This window comes from Chelonia mydas, chromosome 2 (genome assembly GCF_015237465.2).
Source record: "Chelonia mydas isolate rCheMyd1 chromosome 2, rCheMyd1.pri.v2, whole genome shotgun sequence".
Lineage (NCBI taxonomy): Eukaryota > Metazoa > Chordata > Testudines > Cheloniidae > Chelonia > Chelonia mydas.
Window position 1 is genome coordinate 151,794,895 of NC_057850.1, and position 26,863 is coordinate 151,821,757.

Here is a 26,863-nt window from a genome sequence, read left to right on the forward strand (position 1 = left end):
TGATGCGTACCGCGCCCTCCTGTGCTCTTCTAACCACCCTGGTGTCTGGCTGCACGTAACCAGCAGCGAGGCGATTTGCCTCAACCTCCCACCCCGCCACAAACGTCTCCCCCTTACTCTCACAGATATTGTGGAGCACACAGCAAGCAGTAATAACAGTGGGAATATTGGTTTCGCTGAGGTCTAAGCGAGTCAGTAAACTGCGCCAGCGCGCCTTTAAACGTCCAAATGCACATTCTACCACCATTCTGCACTTGCTCAGCCTGTAGTTGAACAGCTCCTGACTACTGTCCAGGCTGCCTGTGTACGGCTTTATGAGCCATGGCATTAAGGGGTAGGCTGGGTCCCCAAGGATAACTATAGGCATTTCAACATCCCCAACAGTTATTTTCTGGTCTGGGAATAAAGTCCCTTCCTGCAGCTTTTGAAACAGACCAGAGTTCCTGAAGATGCGAGCCTCATGTACCTTTCCCAGCCATCCCACGTTGATGTTGGTGAAACGTCCCTTGTGATCCACCAGAGCTTGCAGCACTATTGAAAAGTACCCCTTGCGGTTTATGTACTCACCGGCTTGGTGCTCCCGTGCCAAGATAGGGATATGGGTTCCGTCTATGGCCCCACCACAGTTAGGGAATCCCATTGCAGCAAAGCCATCCACTATGACCTGCACATTTCCCAGGGTCACTACCCTTGATATCAGCAGATCTTTGATTGCGTGGGCTACTTGCATCACAGCAGCCCCCAGAGTAGATTTGCCCACTCCAAATTGATTCCCAACTGACCGGTAGCTGTCTGGAGTTGCAAGCTTCCACAGGGCTATCGCCACTCGCTTCTCAACTATGAGGGCTGCTCTCATCTTGGTATTCATGCGCTTCAGGGCAGGGGAAAGCAAGTCACGAAGTTCCATGAAAGTGCCCTTACGCATGCGAAAGTTTCGCAGCCACTGGGAATCGTCCCAGACCTGCAACACTATGCGGTCCCACCAGTCTGTGCTTGTTTCCTGAGCCCAGAATCGGCGTTCCACAGCATGAACCTGCCCCATTAGCACCATGATGCCTGCATTGGCAGGGCCCATGCTTTCAGAGAAATCTGTGTCCATGTCCGGATCACTCACGTGACCGCGCTGATGTCGCCTACTCGCCTGGTATCGCTCTGCCAGGTTCTGATGCTGCATATACTGCTGCATAATGCGTGTGGTGTTTAATGTGCTCCTAATTGCCGAAGTGAGCTGAGCGGCCTCCATGCTTGCCTTGGTATGGCGTCCGCACAGAAAAAAGGCGTGGAACGATTGTCTGCCGTTGCTCTGACGGAGGGAGGGGCGACTGACGACATGGCTTACAGGGCTGGCTTACAGAGAATTAAAATCAACAAAGGGGGTGGCTTTACATCAATGAGTATTTCAGGCAGGACTTCACGGAGGGTTCCAATAAGAAATGGTGCACCTAAGTAATTGTTCTTATTGGAACAAGCAGGTTGGTCTGGCCTCTGATTGATACATGGCTAGATTTACCTCGCTGCACCTTCTCTGTGAGTGACTGCAGTGTGACCTAGAGGAATGAGTCCCCTGGACAGGGGAGGGTGGGAAGCAAATGAGTACAGAACAAATCCGGTCTATTTCTTGTTTTGATCCACTCCATCTATCTTTTACATCTTTGGCTGGCAGCAGACGGTGCAGAAGGACTGCAAGCCATCCACATCTCATGGCTGCTCGGCAGAGGACGGTGCAGTAGGACTGCTAGCCATCCTCATCTTTTGCCTCCCTGGCAGAAGATGGTACAGTAGGACTGCTAGCAATCCGTATCGCCTGCCTGCTCACCATAAGATGGCTCAACAGGATGGACTGCAGAACTAAAGAGAATGATCTGATCAAGTCACTCCAACTTTAGTCCCTGCGCACATGTCTGGCCAGGAGCACCTCGGACATGACAATGACGGCTACAAGTCATACTGTACCGTCTGCTGCCACAAGGCAATGGGTTGATGCTGCTGTGTAGCAATGCAGTACCATGTCTGGCAGCACCCAGGAGACATACGGTGACGGTTACCTGAGCGGGCTCCATGCTTGCCGTGGTATGGCGTCTGCACAGGTAACTCAGGAAAAAAGGCGCAAAACGATTGTCTGCCCCTGTTTTCACGGAGGGAGGGAAGGAAGGGGGCCTGACAATATGTACCCAGAACCACCCGCGACAATGTTTTAGCCCCATCAGGCATTGGGATCTCAACCCAGAATTCCAATGGGCAGCGGAGACTGTGGGAACTGTGGGATAGCTACCCACAGTGCAACACTCCCGAAGTCGACTCTAGCCTCGGTACTGTGGAAGCACTCCGCTGAGTTAATGCACTTAATGCACTTAGAGCATTTTCTGTGGGGACACACACACTCGAATATATAAAACCGATTTCTAAAAAACCGAATTCTATCAATTCGACCTAATTTCGTTGTGCAGACATACCCAAACACGGCTGCTACTCTGAAACCTGTACAAGGTAAAGGCCTTTATAGCTAGGGTGACCAGATACCCTGATTTTATAGGGAAGTCCCAGTATTCAGGGCTTTGTCTTCTATTGTCACCGATTATCCCCCACCCCCTGTCCTGGTTTTTCACACGTGCTAGTGGTCACCCTGTCTGTAGCTGCGGCGGCAGGATGGGATTTTGCTCAGCCACCAGTCCGGCACCCTTAGGAGTGCAGTTCAGGTCCCTGTGCTCCACTCAGAAGCTGGCTCCAGGGCCAATTAGCAGAGGGCATGTTGCCCTGCCCTTAACATACCGGCATGGCTGGCCAGCTGCCCGACTGGCTTCTTCTACACGAGAACCCCGGGCCTGGGCGCACCCCCGCCTGCTCTGCGGACTGCTCTCCGGCCACATGCGCACCGCCGCGCACCCAGGACCGGCTCCCTGCCGGGAGCGGGACTCGCCCCCCGCCCCCGTCAGCTTTAGGACCCGGGAGACGCTCCGGCCCGGGCCGGGGAGAGCACTTGACACGGTTTCCATAGCTGCAAAGGCAGCTGCTGCCTTAAGGGAAACTAACCAGGCTTGCCCCGAAGTTGGCCCGGCCGCCCCAGGCTCCGGCCACGGCTCCGCAGCGGGGGCGGCTGCCCTGAGGCGGGCGGCAGCGGCCATGACTCCCCCGGCCTGCGCGGTGTGTCTCCGGCAGGTGGGACTGGGGCGGCAGCAGCGGGGACCCTGCCTGGGCGGGAGGAGGAGGCGGCGACGGGCGCAAGGCTCGCACCGGCTCGGCGGGCGGGCGGGGCGTCGCACAGCCCCCGGGGCAGCGGCTTATGTGCGGGCAGAGCCTATCGGGGGGCTGGCCTGGGGGGCCCGGTGGGGGGTGGCTGGCTAGCTGCGGGGGGCCCCTCGCGCGTGTTGGACGCTGGCCGGGGCTTCAGCGAGACACGGTGGGGGAGGTCAGCGCTTGTGTTGGCGAGAGAGACACACGCTTTGGAGCCACCCTGGGCTCTGCTTCCAGTTGGGGGCTGTCTCCGGTAGAGGAGAAATTGCCTTTGAAATCACTGCGGGGCCCGGCAAGTCAGCGGAACCCCAGGGCGGGTGGTCCCAGGAGGCTGGCGCTGCAATTGCAGGTTGGAACAAGGCTGCGGGCTCCTAGGAGATCTTGGGGCGGCCCCGGTCAGAGCTTGCCTCCTTTTTTCTTACAGGAGTTGAGCCTAATTGATAGCAGGAAAGGGCGGGAGTTCAGGAGCCGGCTGCACAGGTGCTGTCTAGTGGGGAATGGACTGATCGAAACATGCTTGTTGTCGCTGCTTACATTGGGGTTTTTGTTTTTACTTAAATATGAACAAACTATATGTTAGTGCTGAAAGGAGTGATAGGGACATTTGCTCTCAGTGGTTTGAGCATTGGCCTGCTAAACCCAGGGTTGTGAGTTCAATCCTTGAGGGGGCCATTTGGGGCAAAAATTGGGGATTGGTCCTGCTTTGAGCAGGGGGTTAGACTAGATGACCTGAGGTCCCTTCCAACCCTGATATTCTATGATTCTATGATTCTGTGAAAGTCCATTAAGAACAATTCATTCATGAGAAAATCTGAACTGATACACGATTGTTCTTTGCAATCCTCTCATTAAAGTCCAGGTTCTCCAAGCAGTTCTGGAAACATTTCCAGTGACTTTCCTTCAGTCAACTTTTGGAGTAGCAGCGGTGTTGGTCTGTATCCGTAAAAAGAAAAGAGTACTTGTGGCACCTTACTCCTTTTCTTTCAACTTTTGGAGGCATTTCCAGTCTAGCTGTGTCTTTTTGTTTTCCTATAGAAACAGTTCAGTTCATGGCTCAATTGTCAAATCATGGTTTCTTTGAAGGAGGGGTTAGGTTTAATTTCCATTGCCTACTGTTCATGGCCATATATCTTACACTTCTGGGTTAAAGTCTTTAGATGTGAAAGTGATGAACTAATAACACTGATGCAAGTTGCCCTCTCCTTTCCAGCAGTTCTGTCAACTATTCCCGTGTTGGGATAATCACACTGTAACACAGAATTACTGTGGGGAAAAATCTATTCTCATGACTAAACTGAAACCACTCAATTTGACAACCTTGTAATCTTGACCTGATGGAAAATCTATTTCTCTAGAGGAAATCGGCTTGTGTGTTAGAGTAAGAGGAAACTTTATTTTCACTAAGTGAAACTTCTAAAAGCTCTGAGAGAGGCTGCTTAATCTGACTCAGATTATGGTATTCTGTGTTTTTGCTGAGACACTATACTTTTATACTTAAACTACACAGCAGTTGATACATTTGAGTGATGTTTCTAATTTGCTATGACGCTTCTCTGCTCAACTACTATAAAAATGTCTCCAAACCTTGACAAGAATGTGTCTGTGTTTACAGGTCAAATGTATTTGAATTTAAACACACTGTGGAGAAACGAGAGGCAGATCACAGAATCTCAAATTTTGTATCCAAATTTTTGCACATGGGTGCATTCACAAAACCAGTCTCGTAAGGCCATGTCTGTACTGCACTAGCATAATCTTCCCAGAAATTCAGTCCAGTTTTAAAATTGGTTGGAGCTACAGTATAGGCAAGAGCTGCTCTTTTAACTATTTCAGTTAAAGTTCCTGAAAAAACTTTAACAAAACTTGTTATAAAAATGGTTCTGACTGTTGAAGCTTTTTCTATATTGCCCCTCTAACCAATTTGAGATGTGTTTTTTGTCTTGTTTTTTTAGGGGAGAAATATCCATAGTGTAGATCAGGGTTTTGTTTTTGTTTTTAAAGACAGTGTTGGTACTTTTTTATTTTGACACGACCAGGATATGTTGGACAGTGATAATCTAGCTCCCTTTGGCCTGGCTGGACTATATGTTGCCCGGTACATACAAAATTAAATCTGAGCTAAAGAGGAGGAGCAAAAGTCTGAACTGCTGTACATGCATGAAAGTTCTAGTTTTCTTCCAAAAGTTCTCAAAATACTATAAGTTCTTGTAAAGAGATAACCGAGATAATAGACTAACAATCTAATATTGCTACTTCTATAATAATTAATACAATAGACTTTGGGAATCAAATTAATCATTCTTATTTATGTTTGCTTTTTAATTTGAGCAATGTGGGTCAAGATATCTCACTTTTTTAAAAAAAAATCTCTACTATCTCAAAGAATGATATGCCACTGAGAGATTTATTTGAAGCAGTTCTTTAGTAACTGAGGAACTTTCAGTGATAATACTTACTAGCAGCAAGAGCACAGTTACATATTAATAGCAATAATATCATATTTAATAGCATCAATCCAGTATTCTCAGCAACAAACAGGAAGTCTTTCAAGTTTGTTCTCTAAGGACTGACTGCCAGTAAGCCGGATCCATTATAAAAGTATGTAGGCAGATTTCGCTATAGCTTGTTGCCACTGATCTGCCAATCACAGGCACAGTGAAAGACATGACCATAAGCGATTTTATATATATATCTGCTGTTGTTTTGGCTTGCTAAAGAAAAAATATTTTTTCCATATAATAATTTATTCTGGTCATCGTAAAGAGTCCCTGTGCAGATCAACAGCATACTATAACTGCACACTGCTCATGACTTGCCCAAGATCTCACCGGCAGTCACTTAAAGGTGTGAGTCGCAGTCCAATGCTTTAACCAGCAGACCATCCTTTCTCTCAGTCTTCAGTAGGCTTGAACCAGAGGACAAGGTATGTTTTTGTTTCTTCTACTCAGTCAAAATATTGGTATGTAATTGGGGGTGGGGAGAAACACAAATAAATAAATAAATAAAATTACAATGATCCAGAAACTACACGTTCAGAGCGTGACTTAAAGAAAAAATTTGGGGTGGCATTTCTCTTTCACACTTGTTCTGATAGTTAGACAAGCTAACTTTTTTTTTTTAACTGTAAAAAGGCAACATTTTGAGGAAGATGATGTGGCTTGGTAAACTTGATTGGAAGCACTTCAGGTTTTGTTTAAATTCCGTTAATATTGTCCTGTAATGTTGTTGGACACAACTTTTTCTTTTTATGGCAGTCCTCAACCCCTCAAGTTTCACCAGATCAAATCTAATTCTTGTAGAACTTTTGATGGCTAATGCACACAGCAGATCCCTAGCCTATTTTTCTTCAGATGCTGTTTGTTAACACTGAATAAGTAAGTCACCTAAATGTAGAGACTGCCATTCAGACACCTACATACTTTCACGAAAATTAAGGGGGAGTACTTTGTTAGGCAGCTCATAACTACCTTTATTTTAAATTAGGTTATGTATACATTGACCTTTAGAAGTTTTGTATCTAGACTTCATTGCAAATGTGCTGTGGTTTTTGAAAAACATTTTTTTTTCCATTCCATCTGCCACCCTCGCTCCCCCCACTACCCTTTATTTTCTATGTCAAACACTTGGTGATATTTTCTTTTTCACCGGTGGAGACTTGGTTGGCTGTTCAGGGAGGATGACTACTCTCAGGGATTCTCTCTAAACTCTCTCAGTTTGAATACGATAACAGACTTACTTTAATTCCTTTTATGTAGCTTTGTTAATTACCCCCACCCCATACCTGGCAAACACCTATTGCACTCTCATTAAGTTGTAGAACTGATGTGTAAGCTTTAGTGGGCTGGCAAAACTATGTGTTCTGTTTGTAAAGCTCTATCTGCAGTGATGTCCATTTACTTCCTGAAGAATTTACAGTATCCTACCAGCATGTTATGTAATTCAAAGTTTGCATTTAGACTTTTTTTAGTAACCTGGGTGCCATTTTTTTTTGCTTGTTTTTTTTTCCTCAGAAGAAAACATGAGAAATAGCTCTTGTAAAATTAAGGGTAATAACTTAATAGATAACTATAAGTATTGGTGATAGCAAATGTGAACAATTAATACTGTGTCATAGTTTCATAATAACTTTTATAGTAAATGTGATCCTTCTAGACCGCCTGATTTTTTTGACAGATTTTTGTGCAATTAACAGGAATAATAACTCCTGAAGTTCGGTGTGTTGATGGACATGTAAATGTCTGTATCATTCTTTTCAGAAAAGAAATATAAATTATTGCCAGCAATTAGGTTTAAAAAGCTTTGTTTGGAATCCTCATTACATGGTTGTTCCCCCTGTTCACTCCTCTTCTTTTCCCCCACTCCTGAAAGTTTTTTAGTTTTGGTGCTGATACACTGGAAGGCAGGGGGAGATATAGTCTTTTCTCTGCCACCAAGAAATTAGGCAAATTAAATCTGTTACTTAGAATTATCTGTGTGCACTTTTTTTTTTTTGGTCAATCTGCTTTCTACAATAGCAATTCTTAGGGCTGGTCTACACTATCACGATAAATTGATCTAACTTACCCAACTTCAGTAACTGAAGTTGACATAGTCAGATCTACTTACCACGGTTGCTACACTGCACTGTGTCGACGGGAGAACGTCTTCTCCAGGAGGTGGAGTACACAAATTGATGGGAGAGTGCTCTCCCATCGATTTAGTGTGTCTTTACCAGACCCGCTAAATTGACATGCACTACATCGATTGCAGCAGTGTCGATCTACCGGCAAGTGTAGACATACCCTTAGTTTAGGTTTAGAAATGTCTAATGCTGGATAAGCAAGGGAAGTGAGCCTGCTTTTTTGGAGGGATCACTTTTTGAATTTTAAATACAACTTAAGTTCTGATTTTTGGGTACACATGGAAAAGATATTGGGCTGAATTCACAAAGTGGATGGTACACAGGGGCTGTAACCAAGCTCCACATTCTCAGCAAAAAATTCCTATTGGAGGGGAACTCCCGGCTGGCACATGTGCAGTGTAGCTGGGCCCTGTGCCTGTGAGTGCCCACACCCACTTATGAAGATGCATTACTGGAGATGGAAGGGGCCTGGCAAGACAGAGCTCCACCATAACATTTCTGCACTGGCATAGGTCCATAAAGAAAGAAACAGTTTCAGACATCTAGAGAAACATCTCTGAAAACTTAGACTGCTGCAGAAAGCCTCCCAAACTTTGACATACAATGTACGCCTATTTTAGGAAATATATTTTGTGAAATTATGGTCTAGAGGTTGAATGCTGTTTAATTTGCTGTGACACTTTAGCCTTGTGTTAAAACTTAGTAGAAAAATGGTACAATAACTCCTTGCTTAACGTTGTAGTTATGTTCCTGAAAAATGCTACTTTAAGCGAAACGATGTTAAGCGAATCCAATTTCCCCATAAGAATTAATGTAAATGGGGGTGGGGGTTAGGTTCCAGGAAAAAATTTTTTGCCAGACAAAAGACTATACACACACACGCGCGCGCATATACACACAGTATAAGTTTTAAACAAACAATTTAATACTATACACAGCAATGATGATTGTGAAGCTTGATTGAGGTGGTGGAGTCAGAGGGTGGGATATTTCCCAGGGAATGCCTTACTGCTAAATGATGAACTAGCACTCGGCTGAGCTCTCAAGGGTTAACACATTGTTGTGAATGTAGCCTCACACTCTACAAGGCAGCATGAATGGAGGGAGGAGACACAGCATGGCAGTGCATGTAAACATTCCCTGTGGAAACTGAATGTGATGATGAACCCATACTATCCCACTGGAGCGCACCACTCCCTCCATTTTCCAAAGTGCCAGAGCGGGGACTGCGTGTGTGTGTGTGTGTGTGTGTGTGTGTGTGTGAGAGAGAGAGAGAGAGAGACGTGCATTGCCCCTTTACACATTGCCCCTTTAAGAATGCTGACCCTGCTTTAAGTACATTGCCTTTTTAAGTAGGTCAGCAAGTTGAGGCAGCATGTGCTGCCAGCAAGCTCCCTCGGTCCTGAGCCCTGTCCTATCCCCCCTCCCCTCCTCTGTGGAGATGGGGTACGGGGGGGGACACGCTGACATCAGCACCCCTCTTCCTGTTATACCAATAAAATAAAAACCAGCAGGATCTTATTAAAGGGGAAAAGGCAAAATGCCACATTTATTGTGAATATAGGAAGAATCATAGTAAGCAGTTAGTTATAGCTATAACATTCCATTCAATTTCATATTTATTCACACATTAGAGTTGCTCATGCCATGCCAATGGCCAGGTGGCCTGGACATAAGGAGGGAGCAGGGCCTTGTCAGATGCTCATCTGATGCTCCTGGAAGTTGGTTTGCAGAATCAGACCCCAAAGTTCTCACTTTCTAGAGTCCATTTTTATAGGAATTTCTTCCTATGCCAGTCTGTGGGAATTGCTTCATCATGCTGTTGCTGAATCAGTCAGCAGATAGCACATTCCTGACGGCTCGGTGCTGCCAGATGTTATCTTGTTCTTTGGTTCTCCCATTCTTGAGGCTGTTGGGTGGATTCCAGTCTGCTCTCCAGGGGTCCTCTGGTTATTTCCACTTGACGCCTTCTTCAGCCGATGGACACTGGATTCTTAGGCTGGCACCTCCCTGATCATTCAGTTATTATCCACACCAAGCATCCATCCACATACATCCTCTATCTCTATTTTAATCACAATTGTTAACGAAGCGAGATGAATACAACAAAAGGGCGGGGAGTCTCTGGGTGCTGTTTCTGTTGTTACAGAGTATTGCTTTGAGTCTCTCTCTGTGTGAGTAGTTGTTGTTACAAAGAATTGCTTTGAGAACAGATTCTGCCCTGCATCTCGTTCGTCCTAAGGGGATCCGCTGTGGTGAAGGTACCCCTCAACAAGGCAGACAAGATCATCTGGCAGCTGGTGAAGAAATGGCTGTTCCTTCCCCAGAGAGCCAGCAACGAGCTGGTCTATATTGCCCACAGGCATGGCGGTGCCAATGTCCCCCGCTTGGGTGACCTGTGTGACATCGCGGTGATCACCCACGCCTTCCGCCTGCTGACGTGTCCCGACGCCATGGTAAGGAACATCGCAGCAAATGCCCTCCATGACGCAACAAAGAAGTGGATCGGCAGAGCCCCCTCCAACCAAGACACCGCCAGCTTCCTGAGCGGTTCCCTGGATGGCAAATTCAGACGGGACGGGCGTGACATCGCTTCACTGTGGTCCCGCGCTTGCAATGCCTCGCGTCGCCTGGGGAAGTGCATTGGCTGCAGCTGGGAGTGGTGCGAGGAGCGCCAGGAGCTGGGAGTCCTGGTGCCGCAGATCAGGTCTGAGGACAACACCATCGTTACCCCGAGCACCAGGGGCATGCTGGAGAGGACCCTGAAGGCAGTCATCCACGCGCTGTACATGGAAGCCCTGAAGCATAAACCGGACCAGGGTAAAGCCTTCGAACTGACCAGCAAGTGGGACGCCAGCAACCACTTCCTCGCCGGGAGTGGCTTCACCCGTTTCACCGACTGGCAGTTCATCCACCGTGCTCGGCTCAACTGTGTCCCGCTCAACGGAGCCGTCCGCCACGGGAACCGAGACAAGCATTGCAGGAAGTGCGGCTACTCCAACGAGACCCTGCCTCACGTCCTGTGCAGCTGCAAGCCCCACTCCAGAGCCTGGCAGCTGCGCCGCAATGCCATCCAGAACCACCTAGTGAAAGCCATCGCGCCGCGCCTGGGGGAGGTCGCCATGAACTGCGCCATCCCCGGTACTGACCCGACGTGGTAGTCACCCATGAGGCCCAGAAAAAGATCATCCTCGTCGACATCACGGTATCCTTCGAGAACAGGACCCCGGCCTTCCGAGAAGCCTGGGCTCGTAAGCTGGAAAAATACGCCCCCTGGCCGACACCCTGAGAGCGAAGGGCTACGAGGTGCAGATGGATGCCCTGATCGTCGGAGCCCTGGGCGCTTGGGACCCCTGCAACGAGCGTGTGCTGCGGACCTGTGGGATTGGTCGATGCTACACACGGCTCATGCGGCGCCTCATGGTCTCTGACACCATCCGATGGTCCAGGGACATCTACATCGAACACATCACCGACAGTACCAGGAGGTGTGAGCCGGTACGACATAGTGCATCCACTATGGGAAAGGGACTGAGAGGCTTTTTTTCACTGGACCATATGAACTGGAACCATAAACTCATTGAACCTTAAATCCCACCAAATGTGGGTAGATCCATCCCCATCATCGTATCCACTCATTATACTCCACACCTGAATATAGCCATTATATGGACAACATACCCCCATATCTCAATGTCTGTACTTTGACCGGTTAAACTTTTACCCCCCAATCGGGGAGATTGCAGATTATGTATTCCTTACGCCACCAGCTCCTAAACCGAATTCCACACCCCTTGATAATCTGTACCTTATTCCCTGATAACCAGAAACTTCTATGCTTGAACTCTGTACCGTTTTCTTTTTATTTCAACATTATCTTAATAAAATTATTGTACTAACACAATTAGCAGCTTGCAGGTTTCACACAGAGAGGGAGAGAAACAGTACCAAAAATCAAAAGATCTCTTAATTAGTAATACCCTGGAATTTAAACTATGGGGAATCAAACTCATTTGTGATTTTAATACAGAACTTCTTTAATATGATCCAACATTCCCCCTCACCCCCTGTATAGCAAGCAAGAGTCTCTGGGGAGCAGCTCCAAGGCAGAGGGCAGGAGCAGCACATGGCAGTGGGGGGAGGGACAGCTGAACTGCCTGGCAATTGATAGCCTGCTGGGCAGTTGTCACACAGCGAACTCAGGGGGACTGATGGGGGGCTGCTGGTCCACCCTGGTTCCAAGCCCCTACCAGCTAGCACCAACGGGCTGCTCTTTCTGCAAGCAGTGGACAAAGAAGGCAGCTGCCAAACGACGTTACAAGGGAGCATTGCACAACTTTAAATGAGCATGTTCTCTAATTGATCAGTGACGTGACGACGTTAAGTGAGGAGTTACTGTACATGTTTTCAGTTTCACAGTATGCCCCTTGCAGAATTTAGTTTGGACTAAACTCTCACCGTAATGAATCGTAAATCTGTACTTCCACCACATGCCTTATCAGGAGTTATTCTACTAGCGTTGTGCTGAACGAAATTCTGCTCAAAAGGAGGAGCTCAGACATTCTAGCTGAGATCATTAGAGAAGCAAATATGCAATATGGACACTAGCAACATTTAATGAAAGATTTCAAGGGGTTCGGAAACTGATGCTGTTCTGAAATAGATCATACTTGTGGTACCTTAAAGTGTACCTCTGCTCTGAAAAGTAACTCTGCAAAAATGGCAGCCTTGAGTTCCCTTAATATTGTCTCCATAAGTTCTAGATCTAATTTGCTCAGAATGTAAATGTTCCTTTCTCTTTTCTAGTCCTAGTCCTGCAGACTCAGACTGGAGGTCAAGTCCTTTTATTGGAACCGCAGTCCAGCCTGGCTAAGAACTTTGCCTTCTAGTTGTCTGACTTCTTACGATGAATGGTTGGAGCTGCCTTACCTAAATTGCTATTTATGTTCTAAGAGACCCTACCTTCTTGAGATAGACCAATGCTGAACTACAGATGTAACTAGTGAACAAACAAATGATTGAAAATATCTTATATGCAGTGTTGTTGTCGCTTTGTTGGTCCCAGGATATTAGAGAGACAAGGTGGGTGAGGTAATATCTTATTTTTATTGCTTTTATGGCTTATTACAACAGTCTATAACCCACTATCCCCTGCAGCCTCCACCATCACAGCTTTCCCCCACAATGACTGGAGGGGTGTTAACTGGTCACTTCACCTTGAATGGTCCTCTTTGAAATATGTGTTAACTACTTCTGCTAAACAATCTGTTCCATCTTGTATTTAGCTATGAAACTGAGTACATTTCCCAGACCTGAAGAAGAGCTCTGTCTAAGCTTGTGTCTCTCTCCAACAGAACTTGGCCCAAAAAAAATATTAACTCACCCACTTTCTCTTGAAAATATCTTGAGCATGAATTTCTTGAATGGACACACTGTAGTAGGCTTGCCTGTATGCAGGATCATGATGGTTGTAATTAGCACTGTCTCAAATCTTTTGTTTAGTGTTCGCTTGTTGGTAAAACAATATTATAACTTATTCCCCATAAACATTCATCTAAATCCTAGGGGTAATAGTAGGGTTGCCAACTGTCTGGGTTTTACCCAGATGGTCAATTTTTTGGCTTCTGTGTCCGGGTGTCATTTAGAGTTGCCAGATGCCTGGTTTTTGACCAAAAAGTCTAGTCAAAAAGGGGACCTGGCAACCCTAAATGGCACCCAAACCAAAAGTCCGGTTACCGAGGGCAGGGTCATTAACCCACGCCAGCCCGTGCTTAGCCAGGGCCTCCTCCTACCTGCAGGCAGGCTCCTTGAGAGGATCCAGCAAGTGACGGGGCGGGGGGGGGGGGAGTGGAGGGAAGAGCATGCAATGCTGGTGGAGCCTGGGGGATCCGGTTGTCTGCAATTAGAAAGGTGGCAAGCCTAGGTAGTACTAAGTTAACAGTGGAGGGTAATGTGGAAGAAGTGAGTATAGAAGTGAGTTTGAATTAGAAGGATGAGGCGCCTGGTCCACAGGAAGAGGAATGTCATTCCAAGGTAGGCAACAGCATGAGAAGGTGACAAAGTGAGCAAGAAGAAAAGGCTGGGGCAAGGGGAGAGCTGTGCAGAACCTTCAGTTGGGACTAGAAACCTGGAATTCCTGTGGAAAGAGACAGGGAGGCAGGAGGGAATGTGACATGATCAGGCAGTAAAAATGGAGTGCATTTTAACTTTTTAATATTGGATGGTTGCCCCATCTCAAAAAAGTATATTAGAGTTGGAAAAAAACTACAGAGAAAGGTAACAAAAATGATTAGGGATATGACTTCATAAATATCTGCTTCAATTACCTTTGGTAAATGAAATAACCAAACAATCATTCATTTTCTGATATAGCTGTAAAACTAATCTGAAAAGTTTTCAAAATAAATCACTTAAAAATGTATAGTGTGTACCTTCTAAAAATGGAGCCTACATCTGTCTCTGAGTTGTGAAGAATATGTAATAAGGTTATAACAACCAACAAGAATGCACTTTTATGTAGAAATCCATGATTATCGAGTCTTCCTGAATAGTGATTTAAATCCTGATTTAAATCAAATCCACTCTGCTGTAAGGTAATATTTGAATGGTTGTCTGGTGAGCCTCTGTGACTATGTGAGCCTCTGTGGCAGGAGAGAGAGACATTGATTAGTGTGAAAAGTCCCTCTGCAACAGAAGGTGTTACATCCTGCCCAACAGGAAAGACCCATTGACACCAGACAGACTGTGGTGGAATGTTAAACAGTATAAAAGACTTTGTTGCTCTGCACTCCCACTGCCCCCGCAAAGATGAGTCATGCAAATGGGTTCCTCCCATCAACTGAGTTTACAGCTCCGAGCACAAGGGAGGAGGGGAATAAAAACCCCCTAACAAGAAGGAACTGGCTTTCAATGCTGCTTGGACTCTAGTGGGCAAAGTTACTAGGCATATGCAAGAAATCCCCAAGAGCTTGCTTGTTATAGAAACTTGTATTACTTTTTGAACCTTAAGATTGTAACTCATTAGTGTGTGTATGTTTACCTGCTTTAACCTTGTAAATAACTCTCTGGATAGACCTTTGGTCTGACCCAGGATGGCCGTTCTTATGTTCTTTTCCTATTTAATAACTCTTTTAATATAGTTTATTATAGGATTGGCTACAAGTGTAGTTTTGGTGTAAGATCGAAGGTGCAATTGACTTGGGGTAAGTGACTGGTCCTTCGGGACTGGGAGTAACCTGAATATTGTTACACCTTAGAGACTAACCAATTTATTTGAGCATAAGCTTTCGTGAGCTACAGCTCACTTCATCGGGTGCATAAAAGTGGAAAATGCAGCGAGGATGTTTTTATACACACAGATCATGAAAAAATGGGTGTTTATCACTTCAAAAGGTTTTCTCTCCCCCCACCCCACTCTCCTGCTGGCAATAGCTTATCTAAAGTGATCACTCTCCTTACAATGTGTATGATGGAAATGGCCCACCTTGATTATCATACACATTGTAAGGAGAGTGATCACTTTAGATAAGCTATTGCCAGCAGGAGAGTGGGGTGGGGGGAGAGAAAACCTTTTGAAGTGATAAACACCCATTTTTTCATGATCTGTGTGTATAAAAACATCCTCGCTGCATTTTCCACTTTTATGCACCCGATGAAGTGAGCTGTAGCTCACGAAAGCTTATGCTCAAATAAATTGGTTAGTCTCTAAGGTGCCACAAGTACTCCTTTTCTTTTTGCGAATACAGACTAACACAGCTGCTACTCTGAAACCTGAATATTGTTGTGATTCTTAGTGTAAGGGACTGTCTATCACAAAGGTAATCTTACCTCGGTGGCCAGGCAGATTGGACTGTCTGTGACTCCATGCTAAGGCTGTTGTAGTGCCTCAGGAGTTTAGATTTGACGGTTGGTGAAATCTAAGTATAGAACTCAAAACCAATTTGAGTTTTGTGTCCTGCTTCTTAAGTCTGCCGTGAAGTTGGTACTCATGCTCTGGAGTCACTGCAGGCAGCTTCTCATGATGCTATGAGAGAAACAGAGGGAAAGTATAGAGAAGGGTCCCTTAGACTTGGGGAAAAAAGAGGACTGTGCTGTGGAGAAGGCAGAAGCAACATTGACTAGGGATTAAAAAGGCAAAGTCAACACATTGGGAATAGCTAGCCTGCTCAAGGAGCTTTGACTTAAAGGGGATGAGGGCAGTAGGGTGAAAGTTGGAAAGAAGTGGGGCGGAGTGAGGATTCCTTTAGAACAAGGAAAATAGCATGCTTTAATGGAGAGGAATGGACAGAGCATTACCGAGACATCAAGGGAGCAAGTGAAATTAAAATATGTGAAGGGATGAGGATGATCTGACAAGTCAAATTGTTTGAGACAGACATGATTGAGACCTCAGTAGGACACAGGGCTAACAGAAAGCAATATCCGAGGAGGATAGAACTGGTGTAGGGGATGGAGATCTGCTCCTATAGCCTGTTCATTTTTGTATCTTAACTGTCATGGTATGTGTTCCTATAAAATGTGTAACACTATGAAGTTTTGAGCTGTTTCCTATGTAGGAATGGACATATAGTTCATGCCTCTTTTTCTCTTGCATTTTCCCAATCCTGTGATGTCTAGCAATTAAAAAAATTAAGGCAAAAGTCTTGAAGCTGGGAATGGGTGACAGGGGATGGATCGCTTGATGATTACCTGTTTTGTTCATTCCCTCTGGGGTACCTGGCATCAACCACTGTCGGAGAACAGGATACTGGGCTAGATGGACCTTTGGTCTGACTCAGTATGTCCGGGTCGTATGTTCTAATTAGGGCTGTCAAGCAATTAAAAAAAATTAATTGCGATTAATTGCACTGTTAAACAATAACAGAATCCATTTATTTAAATATTTTTGGACATTTTCTGCATTTTCAAATATATTGATTTCAGTTACAACACAGGATACAAAGTGTGCAGTGCTTACTTTATTTTTTATTACAAATATTTGCACTGTAAAAAACAAATGAAATAGTATTTTTCAATCTCTTTATCATGAAAGTTGAACTAACAAATGTAGAATTATGTACAAAAAAACCCCCTGCATTCAAAAATAAAACAATGTCAAACTTTAGAGCCTACAAGTCCAATCAGTCATACTTCTTGTTCAGCCAATTGCTCAGACAAACAAGTTTGTTTACATTTGCAGAAGATAATGCTGCCTGCTTCTTGTTTTCAATGTCACCTGAAAGTGAGAACAGGCATTTGCATGGCACTGTTGTAGCTAGTGTCGCAAGATATTTACATGCTAATGCACTAAAGAGTCATATGTCTCTTCATGCTTCAATCACCATTCCAGGGGACATGTATCCATGCTGATGACGGGTTCTGCTTGATAACCATCCAAAGCAGTGTAGACTGACGCATGTTCATTTTCATCATCATCATGAGTCAGATGCCACCAGCAGAAGGTTATTTTTCTTTTTTGGTGGTTTGGGTTCTGTAGTTTCCACATCAGAGTGTTGCTCTTTTAAGATTTCTGAAAGCATGCTCCACACCTCATCCCTTTCAGATTTTGGAAGGCACTTCAGATTCTTAAATCTTGGGTCGAGTGCTGTAGTTAGGGTGACCAGATGTCCAGATTTTATAGGGACAGTCCCGATATTCAGAGCTTTGTCTTATATAGGTGCCTATTACCCCCCAACCCCGTCCCGATTTTTCACATTTGCTGTCTGGTCACACTAGCTGTAGCTATCTTTAGAAATTTCACATTGGTATCTTCTTTGCATTTTGTCAAATTTGCAGTGAACGTGTTCTTAAAACGAACAACATGTGCTGGGTCATCATCCAAGAATGCTATAACATGAAATATATGGCAAAATGCGGGTAAAGCAGAGCAGGAGACATACAATTCTCCCCCAAGGAGTTGATCACATATTTAATTAACGCATTATTTTTTTAACAAGCGTCATCAGCATGGAAGCATGTCCTCTGGAATGGTGGCTGAAGGATGAAGAGACATATGAATCTTTAGCGCATCTGGCACATAAATGTCTTGCGACGCCAGCTACAACAGTGCCATGTGAATGCCTGTTCTCACTTTCAGGTGACCTTGTAATTAAGAAGTAGGCAGCATTATTTCCCGTAAATGTAAACAAATTTATTTCTCTTAGCGATTGGCTGAACAAGAAGTAGGACTGAGTGGACTTGTAGGCTCTAAAATTTTACATTGTTTTGGTTTTGAGTGCAGTTATGTAACCAAAAAGCCCTACATTTGTAAGTTACATTTTCATAATAAAGAGATTGTACTTGTATCAGGTGAATTGAAAAATACTATTTCTGTTATAATTTTTACAGTGCAAATATTTGTAATAAAAATAATATAAAGTGAGCACTGTACACTTTTTGTATTTTGTGTTGTAATTGAAATAGCTATATTTGAAAATGTAGAAAAACATCCAAAATATTTAATAAATTTCAGTTGGTATTCTGTTTTTTAACAGCATGATTAATCATGATTAATTTGTTTGAGTTAATCGCATGAGTTAACTGCGATTTAATCGACAGCCCTAGTTCTAATCCTAGTTTAGTGCAACTACTTGAAGTTATGACTGTACAACTACCTTGTGGTTTGACAGCAAACACTTTCCCAACATTTCCTGTCTGAGCAATGTTCGGTTGGTGGCTGAGCAGTTAAAATAATTGAAGATGGTCACAAAGACTTAAAATAAACTCATGCCTACTAAATATAGTTGGTTTTTGTTTCTCTGTAGCATCCTGTCTGTATCCAATTGGTTTAATTTATAAATTCAGATTGATCTCCGCTCCTCCCTCCATATCCCCATTCATAATTTTAACCAGGGCCCTGATCCTGCCGTGAATCCATGCAGGCAGACCCCTGCCTATGCAGAGAGTAACTAGTGATTCTGGAGTGCCCAACTGGAGACTCCTTAAAGGGGCCTGATTCTGAGAAACTGCTGAACATCTACTCTCTGAATATCAAGTCCCTTTAAAGGGGTCTCCACTTAGACACCCAAAAATCGAGAATCTCCAAATCACTAGTCACTTCTGAAAATCTTGGTCAGACTCCTAAAGAGTTGCTTCATGCCTGCTAAATTGTTGTAAAAGATTTTTAAAGTTCTAAAATATAAGGATTTCATAAAGGTGGTTGTATTTCTTGCCCTGTCATGTGATTTCTTTTGCCGGTTCATGAAGCTGAGGTTTAAAAAAGGTGAGGGAAATTCCAGTGTGGATTTTTGGCAGTGTAAATACTGCTTTGCTGTGCATATGGCCTGTTACTAGGTTACAGGTGAGCTGTTTGAAACTTACTTGTGGGTTGCTAATAGAAGTATTGATTTGATTTAAAATTGATCAAGTTTGATATAAAACTTAATTAGTGTGTAATGTTATGTTAACTTTCTTAGTTTTGGTGGAGACTCTAGTGCAGCGGTGGGCAAACTTTTTGGCCCGAGGGCCACATCGGGGTTGCGAAATGGTATGGAGGGCTGGATAGAGAAGGATGTTCCTCCGCAAACAGCCTAGCCCCCGCCCCCTATCCGCCCCCTCCCACTTCCCACCCCCTACTCCTTGTCCCCTGACTGCCCCCTCCCCGGACCCCTCCCCCTATCCGACGCCCCCTGCTCCCTGTCTCCTGACCGCCCACCCCCCTAACCTCCGCCCCATCCAACCGTCCCCTGACTACCTCCCGGGACCTCCTGCCCCTTATCCAACACCCCACGTCCTGCCCCCTTACCATGTCGCTCAGAGTGGCAGGACAGGCTTATTGGAAACCCTGGGAGGTGGCAAGCCATGCTGCTGTGCAAGTGCGGGGGAGGAGGGACAACAGGGGAGGGGCCGGGGGCTAGACTCCCCTGCCAGGAGCTCAGGGGCTGGGCAGGACAGTCCTGCGGGCCATAGTTTGCCCACCTCTGCTCTAGTGCTTGGAAATGTACCAATAAATAATATGCATCACTTATCCGTAGTGCAACAGTGGTTTCAGAAGAAAGCAAGGCTTCTTCCCAGTGTTCTGCATTGCATTCTAGGGAATTGGAGGTGTTTATGCCCCCCTTCCACTGACAATGAAGTAAGAACAGTTAAATATAATGCCTAAAATATAAACTTTGTTTTCTTTATGAGAAAAATGTATTACCCACCAAAAGAGATGAGGTAGGTCAAATCATTTATTTGCATTAATTTCGTTAAGCTATCTACACTTGATCTTAATTATTTCCTTTCAAAAATTAAAGAACTGTGACAAATGGATTCCAAGGCATTAAAGAATTAAAATTAATGTGCCTGAACTGATGTAAAATGTAAGTCTTCTAGTCTGTTTTAACTAGTTATGGAGACAGGTGGTACTTAATTGCCAAATTTTGTACTAAGTGAGGAGATTTATTGTGTTGGAGTCATACTAGATACAGTTATAAAAAGCATTTTGGTCCAGTAAAAGATCAGAATGCTAGGCATATAGTGTTTTTAATTTCTCTTCAACTCATATCAACTGTAAGGGACTACAGGTAAAATAAAACCCACTGCCTTGAGAGCAGTGTTGTAGCAGATAAACAGCTGCTTGCCTGTTGCTAATTTAATTAGGTATAAATGAACCCTTTAAGAGGTATATCCTGTAATATGCCGGCATAAAGGCAGATCCTTCTCCTATGACCCTCTCCCCCTCCCCTGATGCAAAGTCCTACTAGACAAACTTGGTACACGGGTAGGGTGACCAGATGTCCCGATTTTATAGGGACAGTCACGATTTTTGAGTCTTTTTCTTATATAGGCTCCTATTACCCCCAACCCCCATCCCGATTTTTCACACTTGCTGTCTGGTCACCCTGTACATGGGGGTCTTATTGAGGTGTGATACATTGTGTAATTGGGGGCAGTGGAGCTATTCCATGGCTGCTGTTGCTACTTCAGAACTGCAGTGACATCTGCAGCATTTCATGATTGTTCTGTGGATGGGAGGAATGGCTGATGGCTTTGCACAGAGGCAGAAATGCCTAAGCAGCCCATGGTGCAGTGAGCCCCGTTTAGAGCAGAGCTTTGCAGAATCCAGGGAATGTGGTCCTTACATGCAGATTCCTTCAGTACTGCCCTTTCCCTGTATCTTCCCTGTCTGTCCCAGTTCCACCATTAAACCTGGGTGATAGTTGTAGTAGGTTGTGATAGGCGTTGGAGCCTATCGCGGTTGCCACTTCTGCAGCCCTGAGGAAGTTGAAAGGGTTAACTCATCAGCAAGTATTGGGGCTGTTGCCTGAAACCAAGAAGAGGATAGTGTTGGGAGTGGGAGGAATCTAAATTCCCCATAGTCTCTGATTTAAAAAAAATAAAAATTAATAGATCCATACTGAGTAAAACTTACATTATAAGCACTTCAAATTCTTTCTCACAAGACTTACCGGCCAAACTTGCAAGACCATATACTCAGCTCAGTAATATTTCTCTGTGTTTCAGAGTAGCAGCCGTGTTAGTCTGTATTTGCAAAAAGAAAATTGGTTAGTCTCTAAGGTGCCACAAGTACTCCTTTTCTTATTTCTCTGTGTGAATGCAATGTGCTAATTTTTTGAACACCGCATCCCATCAAAGCCAAAGCTTCAGCAAATGTTCTAGGCATCAGCAGGCAGAATCCTGTTGATTTTGGGGGAAATTGGAAAACCAGAAGAGGGAAATGAGGGGCACACAGCACCCCACCCCTCCTTCCATCTGTTTAGCAGAGCCAGCAGCTTCAGTCAGCTCTGTAAATTTCTGTAGCTCAAAGAACCAGTGGATGGCAGCCATTGACACTTTCCAGTGTAATAAAATAAGCATGGGGATTGGGAGGAGTAGGGAGGCATAGTGGGGACTAGGGTGCGCACAGAATGCCTGACAGGGAGGGAGAATGGAGTCCCTAGTATGGGGGGTGGGCACAGAGCACCTAGGGTGGGAGAAGGGGTAAATGGGGGATACATAGAACCTCTAGATGGGGAGACAGTGGGTATCCCTGGTATGGTAAGAGGAATGAGGGGTACACAGAGCCCCTGGTGTGAGAAGAGGATTTAGAGGGGAGGTTTCAGGAGTTGCTGAAATACAGAGAGGAGGGTGGCTCCCAGGAATCTTGTAAAGTGGAATGTAAGGATGCAAGGTGTCCCTGGTGTGTATAATGCACTCAGCTACCGAAGCAACGAAGTGTGTGACTCTCTAATTGATTTTGCTGTGTGTGTGGGAAGAGAAACTGAAGTAATGTGTGTGAAGTACAGTATTAGAGCTGCCATTGAAGATGGAATTTTTTTTTTAATTTTCTCCTGACAGTGCTAACCTTTTACTCAGATGTGACCATTCTCACCAACCGTTTGCACTTCCTCATTGTGGTTTCCTCTTTCTTCAACTCAAAAGCTTAGAACTTGAGTTTCTCTTTTAAAACAGAGCAGAGAAAGACAGGAGTTACTATTCATCTTATTTGAAAGTGCTCTTGGTGCTTTGAAAAGCCTTTAATCTGACATAATTGATGGCTGAAATCTTGCATTAATCTAGTCAAAAGTCAGAGACTTAATGAAAGCGGAGGAGGATTGTTTTCCTTTAATTTTTTCGTTGTTAAAGACAACGTCTGACATGAGTTCACCTACTTGCTGCATTTCTAATGTTTGCAATCCACAAAGGTCTAGATTCTCAAAAGGATATCAAAGCATCCTGTTGTATCATTATAAACCTTTGGGATTTGTTGATCATTATTGTCAATGCTGCTGCATATTTTGGTACTGGGTAAGTTGCATATTTGTTGTTGTATTTTGTTGTAATGTATACCCAGATTTGTTTCAGTTGGACTTGGAAACCTTTTTCCTTACCCCCTCGCCCCCGCCCAAATCTTTAGTAATTTAGTAAAAAGAAAATTAAAAAAAAAATTAAATCAAACTTGAGTAAAATTTAGAACATAGCAATTAGGTAGGGTAACCAGAGTAAGTTTCTAGTGCTTTGCAACTCCAGGATGAGCATGAATATTACTCATTATTTTCATACAGGTGGCATGTCCACATTTCTAAAGACCACACATAGGAACATTATATGTACTCCTACTATTCTCTTTTTGAAATCTTGAAACCCCCTTTCTTATTTCTATACATTAACATCAGTCAGTAGTTGGCAAGGAGGCTGTTAGAGGCTGGAGCTCTTTCACCAATTCACCATTTCTGTGAGGACGACCTGCATTGCCATTAGCATAATGTATCCAAACTGGCAACAGAATAAACTTTGGGATCAGACTAGTTGCAAAAGTGCCCTGTAAGAAATAGTTTTTAAACATTTGGACTTTCATTCTATTTCAGTATAAATGGAATTTCACTGTATCTTGGTTCATTATAAATGTGCATCATATGGCAAGGTAGTACATTTGCCTTGCTTGATTACTTTCAGGGTCTCATTTTGAATACTCTCAAGTCTATGCCACAGCAAATAAGAAAAAACAAATCACAAAGCAGAAAAACTAGTGCCTTAAAATCCAATTATATAAGTATGTCTGCCGAGCTTGTATCTTTCATGTACATTTTAAGCAACAAAAACATTTTTTTACATTGCAGAACTATTGAAGATGTTTTAAAATCCCAGCGAAGAAAAAAGCCTCTTTCTTTACATGAAAAGCAAAATAATGATCCATGTCTAGAGCACCTTGTGCTCTGGATTCCCCAAATAACTTTGCTGTGATACGCAATGACCCGTTTCACAAATGACTTGCATTTTCATCAGTGACTGGTTTTGGGGGACAATGAACATTTTATGCATGGCCCTGCTCGGCTGCATCATTGTAAGTAAGTAAGATGGTGGCTGCCTGAGATGGTATTATTTACATAGAAGTAAAGAAAACAAGAAGCCTGACCAAAATGGAAAAAGGAAGGCAGTGTTACTGTAGGCTTGAGAGGGGCGTTTTCCTTATGGGTTACTTGTGGCTGTGTTCGTCTATTTCTGGCAGAATTTCTCCTGGGTCCACTAGTCTGACATCAACTAAGTTCAAAGTATGCCGATGATTGTGTTACTAGTTGAATACTGCACAGGGAGTGCCAGTTTGGTGTGCTACTTTTGCTGTTACTATTTGCTTTAGAACAGGTTTCAGAGTAACAGCCGTGTTAGTCTGTATTCGCAAAAAGAAAAGGAGTACTTGTGGCACCTTAGAGACTAACCATCCATCGGATGCATCCGATGAAGTGAGCTGTAGCTCACGAAAGCTCATGCTCAAATAAATTGGTTAGTCTCTAAGGTGCCACAAGTACTCCTTTTCTATTTGCTTTAGAAGAATTCTTGAAGAGGTGGTATCGTGATCACCAGGTAAGGGATAAAACAGCTACAGTAACTGGTCAAGGCTAACAAGCTTTGGTTTCCTGTCACATTTATAGGTGTGGCAGCATTTTATAGACTAAAACTTCTTGAGAGGTCTACTGATAGCACAACCTATGAAAATTCATAGCCCTACCCACTCCAATAAAAGAGGATGTGTGCACATAAAATAATGTGAAGATATGCATAAACCCTTTGCTTCAACTTGTCATGGTAATGAAGCATTGAACCTGTGGAGAAGCAATAAAATGGCCTTTTTCAGATGCCTGAAGTTAACTAGATATTAGTTACAACTGTTTGCTGGGAAATCTCATAAGGAAACAGGGCTTTTGAGATAAGGCTACGGCTTAAAGGGAACAAAAGAGAACTGCTAGTGTAAACTGTGGATTTAACTGAACAGAAGGATCTTTTGCTCCTGGGCTGGAGGGAATTACTAAAGAGAGGAAACCACTTAAGAATAATCCATATGAGACTGAAACTATTGGTTAGGGTTTCTCTTTGGGAGCCTGTGTGACAGCATACGTTTGTAGAGAGACAGAAACAGCTTCTTCAAAACCAAGTATGATTTGTTTTGCAAAGTGCTTAGAAAAGTAGATGTAAAATAACAGAGGCTTTTACATCCATATTCCCTTTATCTGTAGCTCAGGTAGGTCTGGTTTATTCCCTGTCTCTGAGTTTGGAGAACCAATTTACAGTGCTTGCATTGCCACCTAATCTTTTTGTCTCTCTGTCTGTCAGCCTTTTCATTGACACATCCCTGCTCAGCCTCTCTCGGAGCACCCAAAAAGGCCCATCCTATCTGGCAGAGGTACCTTTTTAACTGGTAAGGGCCTTTTGATCTCAGGCTTTACCTGTGTAAAAGTAATGTATCCTAACCTGGATGGAGCCATGAAGGTAAATTCTCCCATCATTTGATATTCTAACCATTGTTACCCAGCTTCAAAGGAGGCTGTGTTTGTTTTTCCTGTCTTACTAGGTTCTGTAACATCCTATTTAGAACTTTCTTTGATTCAGCCAAGCTGCAATACAAAATTGAACAGGGAAACTGAGTCACACATAATATTCATAAAGATAATAGACATTTTTTTCCAGTTGGTCACATCTGTGACCGGTGAATATCTCATAGTTGAAGATTGGCTGTGGCCTTCTTTAGGGATAAAGCTTGATGCCTCTGGTAGAGATTACTTGTTTACAACTTTAAACACAAGTTAACACCAGAACATCCATGAGTAAGAGGGGGCATCCATGAGTATGAGGACCTATATATTGTCCATAAGTTGAGACTCCACATTCCCTCCAACTGCTACACTACCCTGCTCTGCTGCCTGAGTCTGCAGCTGCTGGAGGGGCGTCCCCTGGATCCCATCTCCTCGCTCTCCACCAGACACCAAGACAACAGGAGCTGGATTTTACAAAGAGCTGCTGGGACTCCACTGAACAGCAGACATGACCTCTAGAGCCTGTAGACTTGTCCCTCTGTCATCACTACACAACTTCACTCCCATTCCCTGAGTTCTCATATGATTCACTTGCCTCATTTTAGATAAAAGGCTGACTTCCCACTTCCCTGCATCACTTGATTTCTGTACTGCGTTCTAGTGCCTTTTAACTGTGTGTTTGATTTCTTACTGCTCCATCTCATCTGCCCCCTTGCTTCTGGTGACCTTCTTTTTCCCCTTTTCCCATGCCCCTTTGTCCCTGCCTTCATTACTTTTCACCTCTGATCCCCTTCCTGCTGCCTTCTTCCTTCCCTCCCTCCCGCCCGCCATTCTAGGGTGACCAGATTTTATACGGACAGTCCCCATATTTGGGGCTTTGTCTTTTATATAGGCACCTGTTAACCCCCACCCACCTGCGTCCCAATTTTTCACACTTGCTATCTGGTCACCCTATGCCATCCACGGCCAGACCTCCCTCTTTTTCATCTCTGTGCTCTTTGAAATATTTAGTCTATCAGCAAAAACTAGTAAAAATCTGACTGTTCTATCTTCTACCCAATAGTGTGTGCCAGAACTGACCGGTACCTGGCCCCCGTGCTGTGCCACTGACATCTCTCAGTGCTTTCTCCTTCTGCCACGAGGACCGGGGGAGAGACAGGAACTGAGATTGTGCCTTCCCATTCCTGCTACTTCCAGACTTCATAGAATCATAGGACTGGAAGGGACCTTGAGAGGTCATCTAGTCAGGTCCCCTGCACTCATCTAGACCAGGGGTTCCCAAACTTGGTTCACAGCTTGTTCAGGGTAAGCCCCTGGCAGGCTGCAAGACACTTTATTTACCTGAGCATCTGCAGATACCGCCGCTTGCAGCTCCCAATGGCCGCAGTTCACCATTCCCGGCCAATGGGAGCTGCGGGAAGCATTTGTCCAGATCATTTTGAATTTTAATCCTATCCTCCAAAGCATTTGCAACCTCTCCCAGCTTGGTATCATCCGCAAACTTTATAAGTGTACTCTCTATACTATTATCTAAATAATTGATGAAGATATTGAACAGAACTGGACCCAGAACTGATCTCTGTGGGTCCCCACTCGTTATGCCCTTCCAGCATGACTCTGAACCACTGATGATTACTCTCTGGGAACGGGTTTCCAACCAGTTTTGCACCCACCTTATAGTAGTTCCATCTAGGCTGCATTTCCATAGTTTGTTTATGAGAAGGTTATGCAAGACAGTATCAAAAGCTTTACTAAAGTCAAGATATACCATGTTTACCGCTTCCCCACCCCCTCCCCTATC

General features: G+C 44.3%; 1 protein-coding gene and 1 long non-coding RNA gene across 7 annotated transcripts in view; one reads left to right on the forward strand and one right to left on the reverse strand.

Annotated features, from left to right (window-relative positions):
* Positions 1 to 2,646: 2,646 nt before the first annotated feature.
* Positions 2,647 to 26,863, forward strand: part of LOC102945174 (palmitoyltransferase ZDHHC11) — a 94,992-nt gene continuing 70,775 nt past the window's right edge. The window contains exon 1 of one of the 6 annotated variants that reach the window (XR_006288808.1): positions 2,647 to 3,156. Coding sequence is in view for 3 of the 6 variants with exons in the window: in XM_043540359.1 (XP_043396294.1) it covers positions 2,866 to 3,156 (291 nt within the window). In the remaining 3 variants the exon portion in view is untranslated. Of the gene's footprint in view, positions 3,157 to 3,500; positions 3,712 to 5,654; positions 6,155 to 21,791; positions 22,562 to 26,863 lie in introns of those variants that run through there. The other 5 variants (XM_043540359.1, XM_043540358.1, XM_043540361.1 and 2 more) reach the window with 5 other exon arrangements.
* On the reverse strand, positions 20,501 to 22,238 carry LOC122464612. Its single transcript, XR_006288809.1, has 3 exons — positions 22,119 to 22,238; positions 21,223 to 21,295; positions 20,501 to 21,077 (listed from the first exon to the last, which is right to left on the reverse strand). It is a non-coding gene; the product is annotated as an uncharacterized LOC122464612 (long non-coding RNA).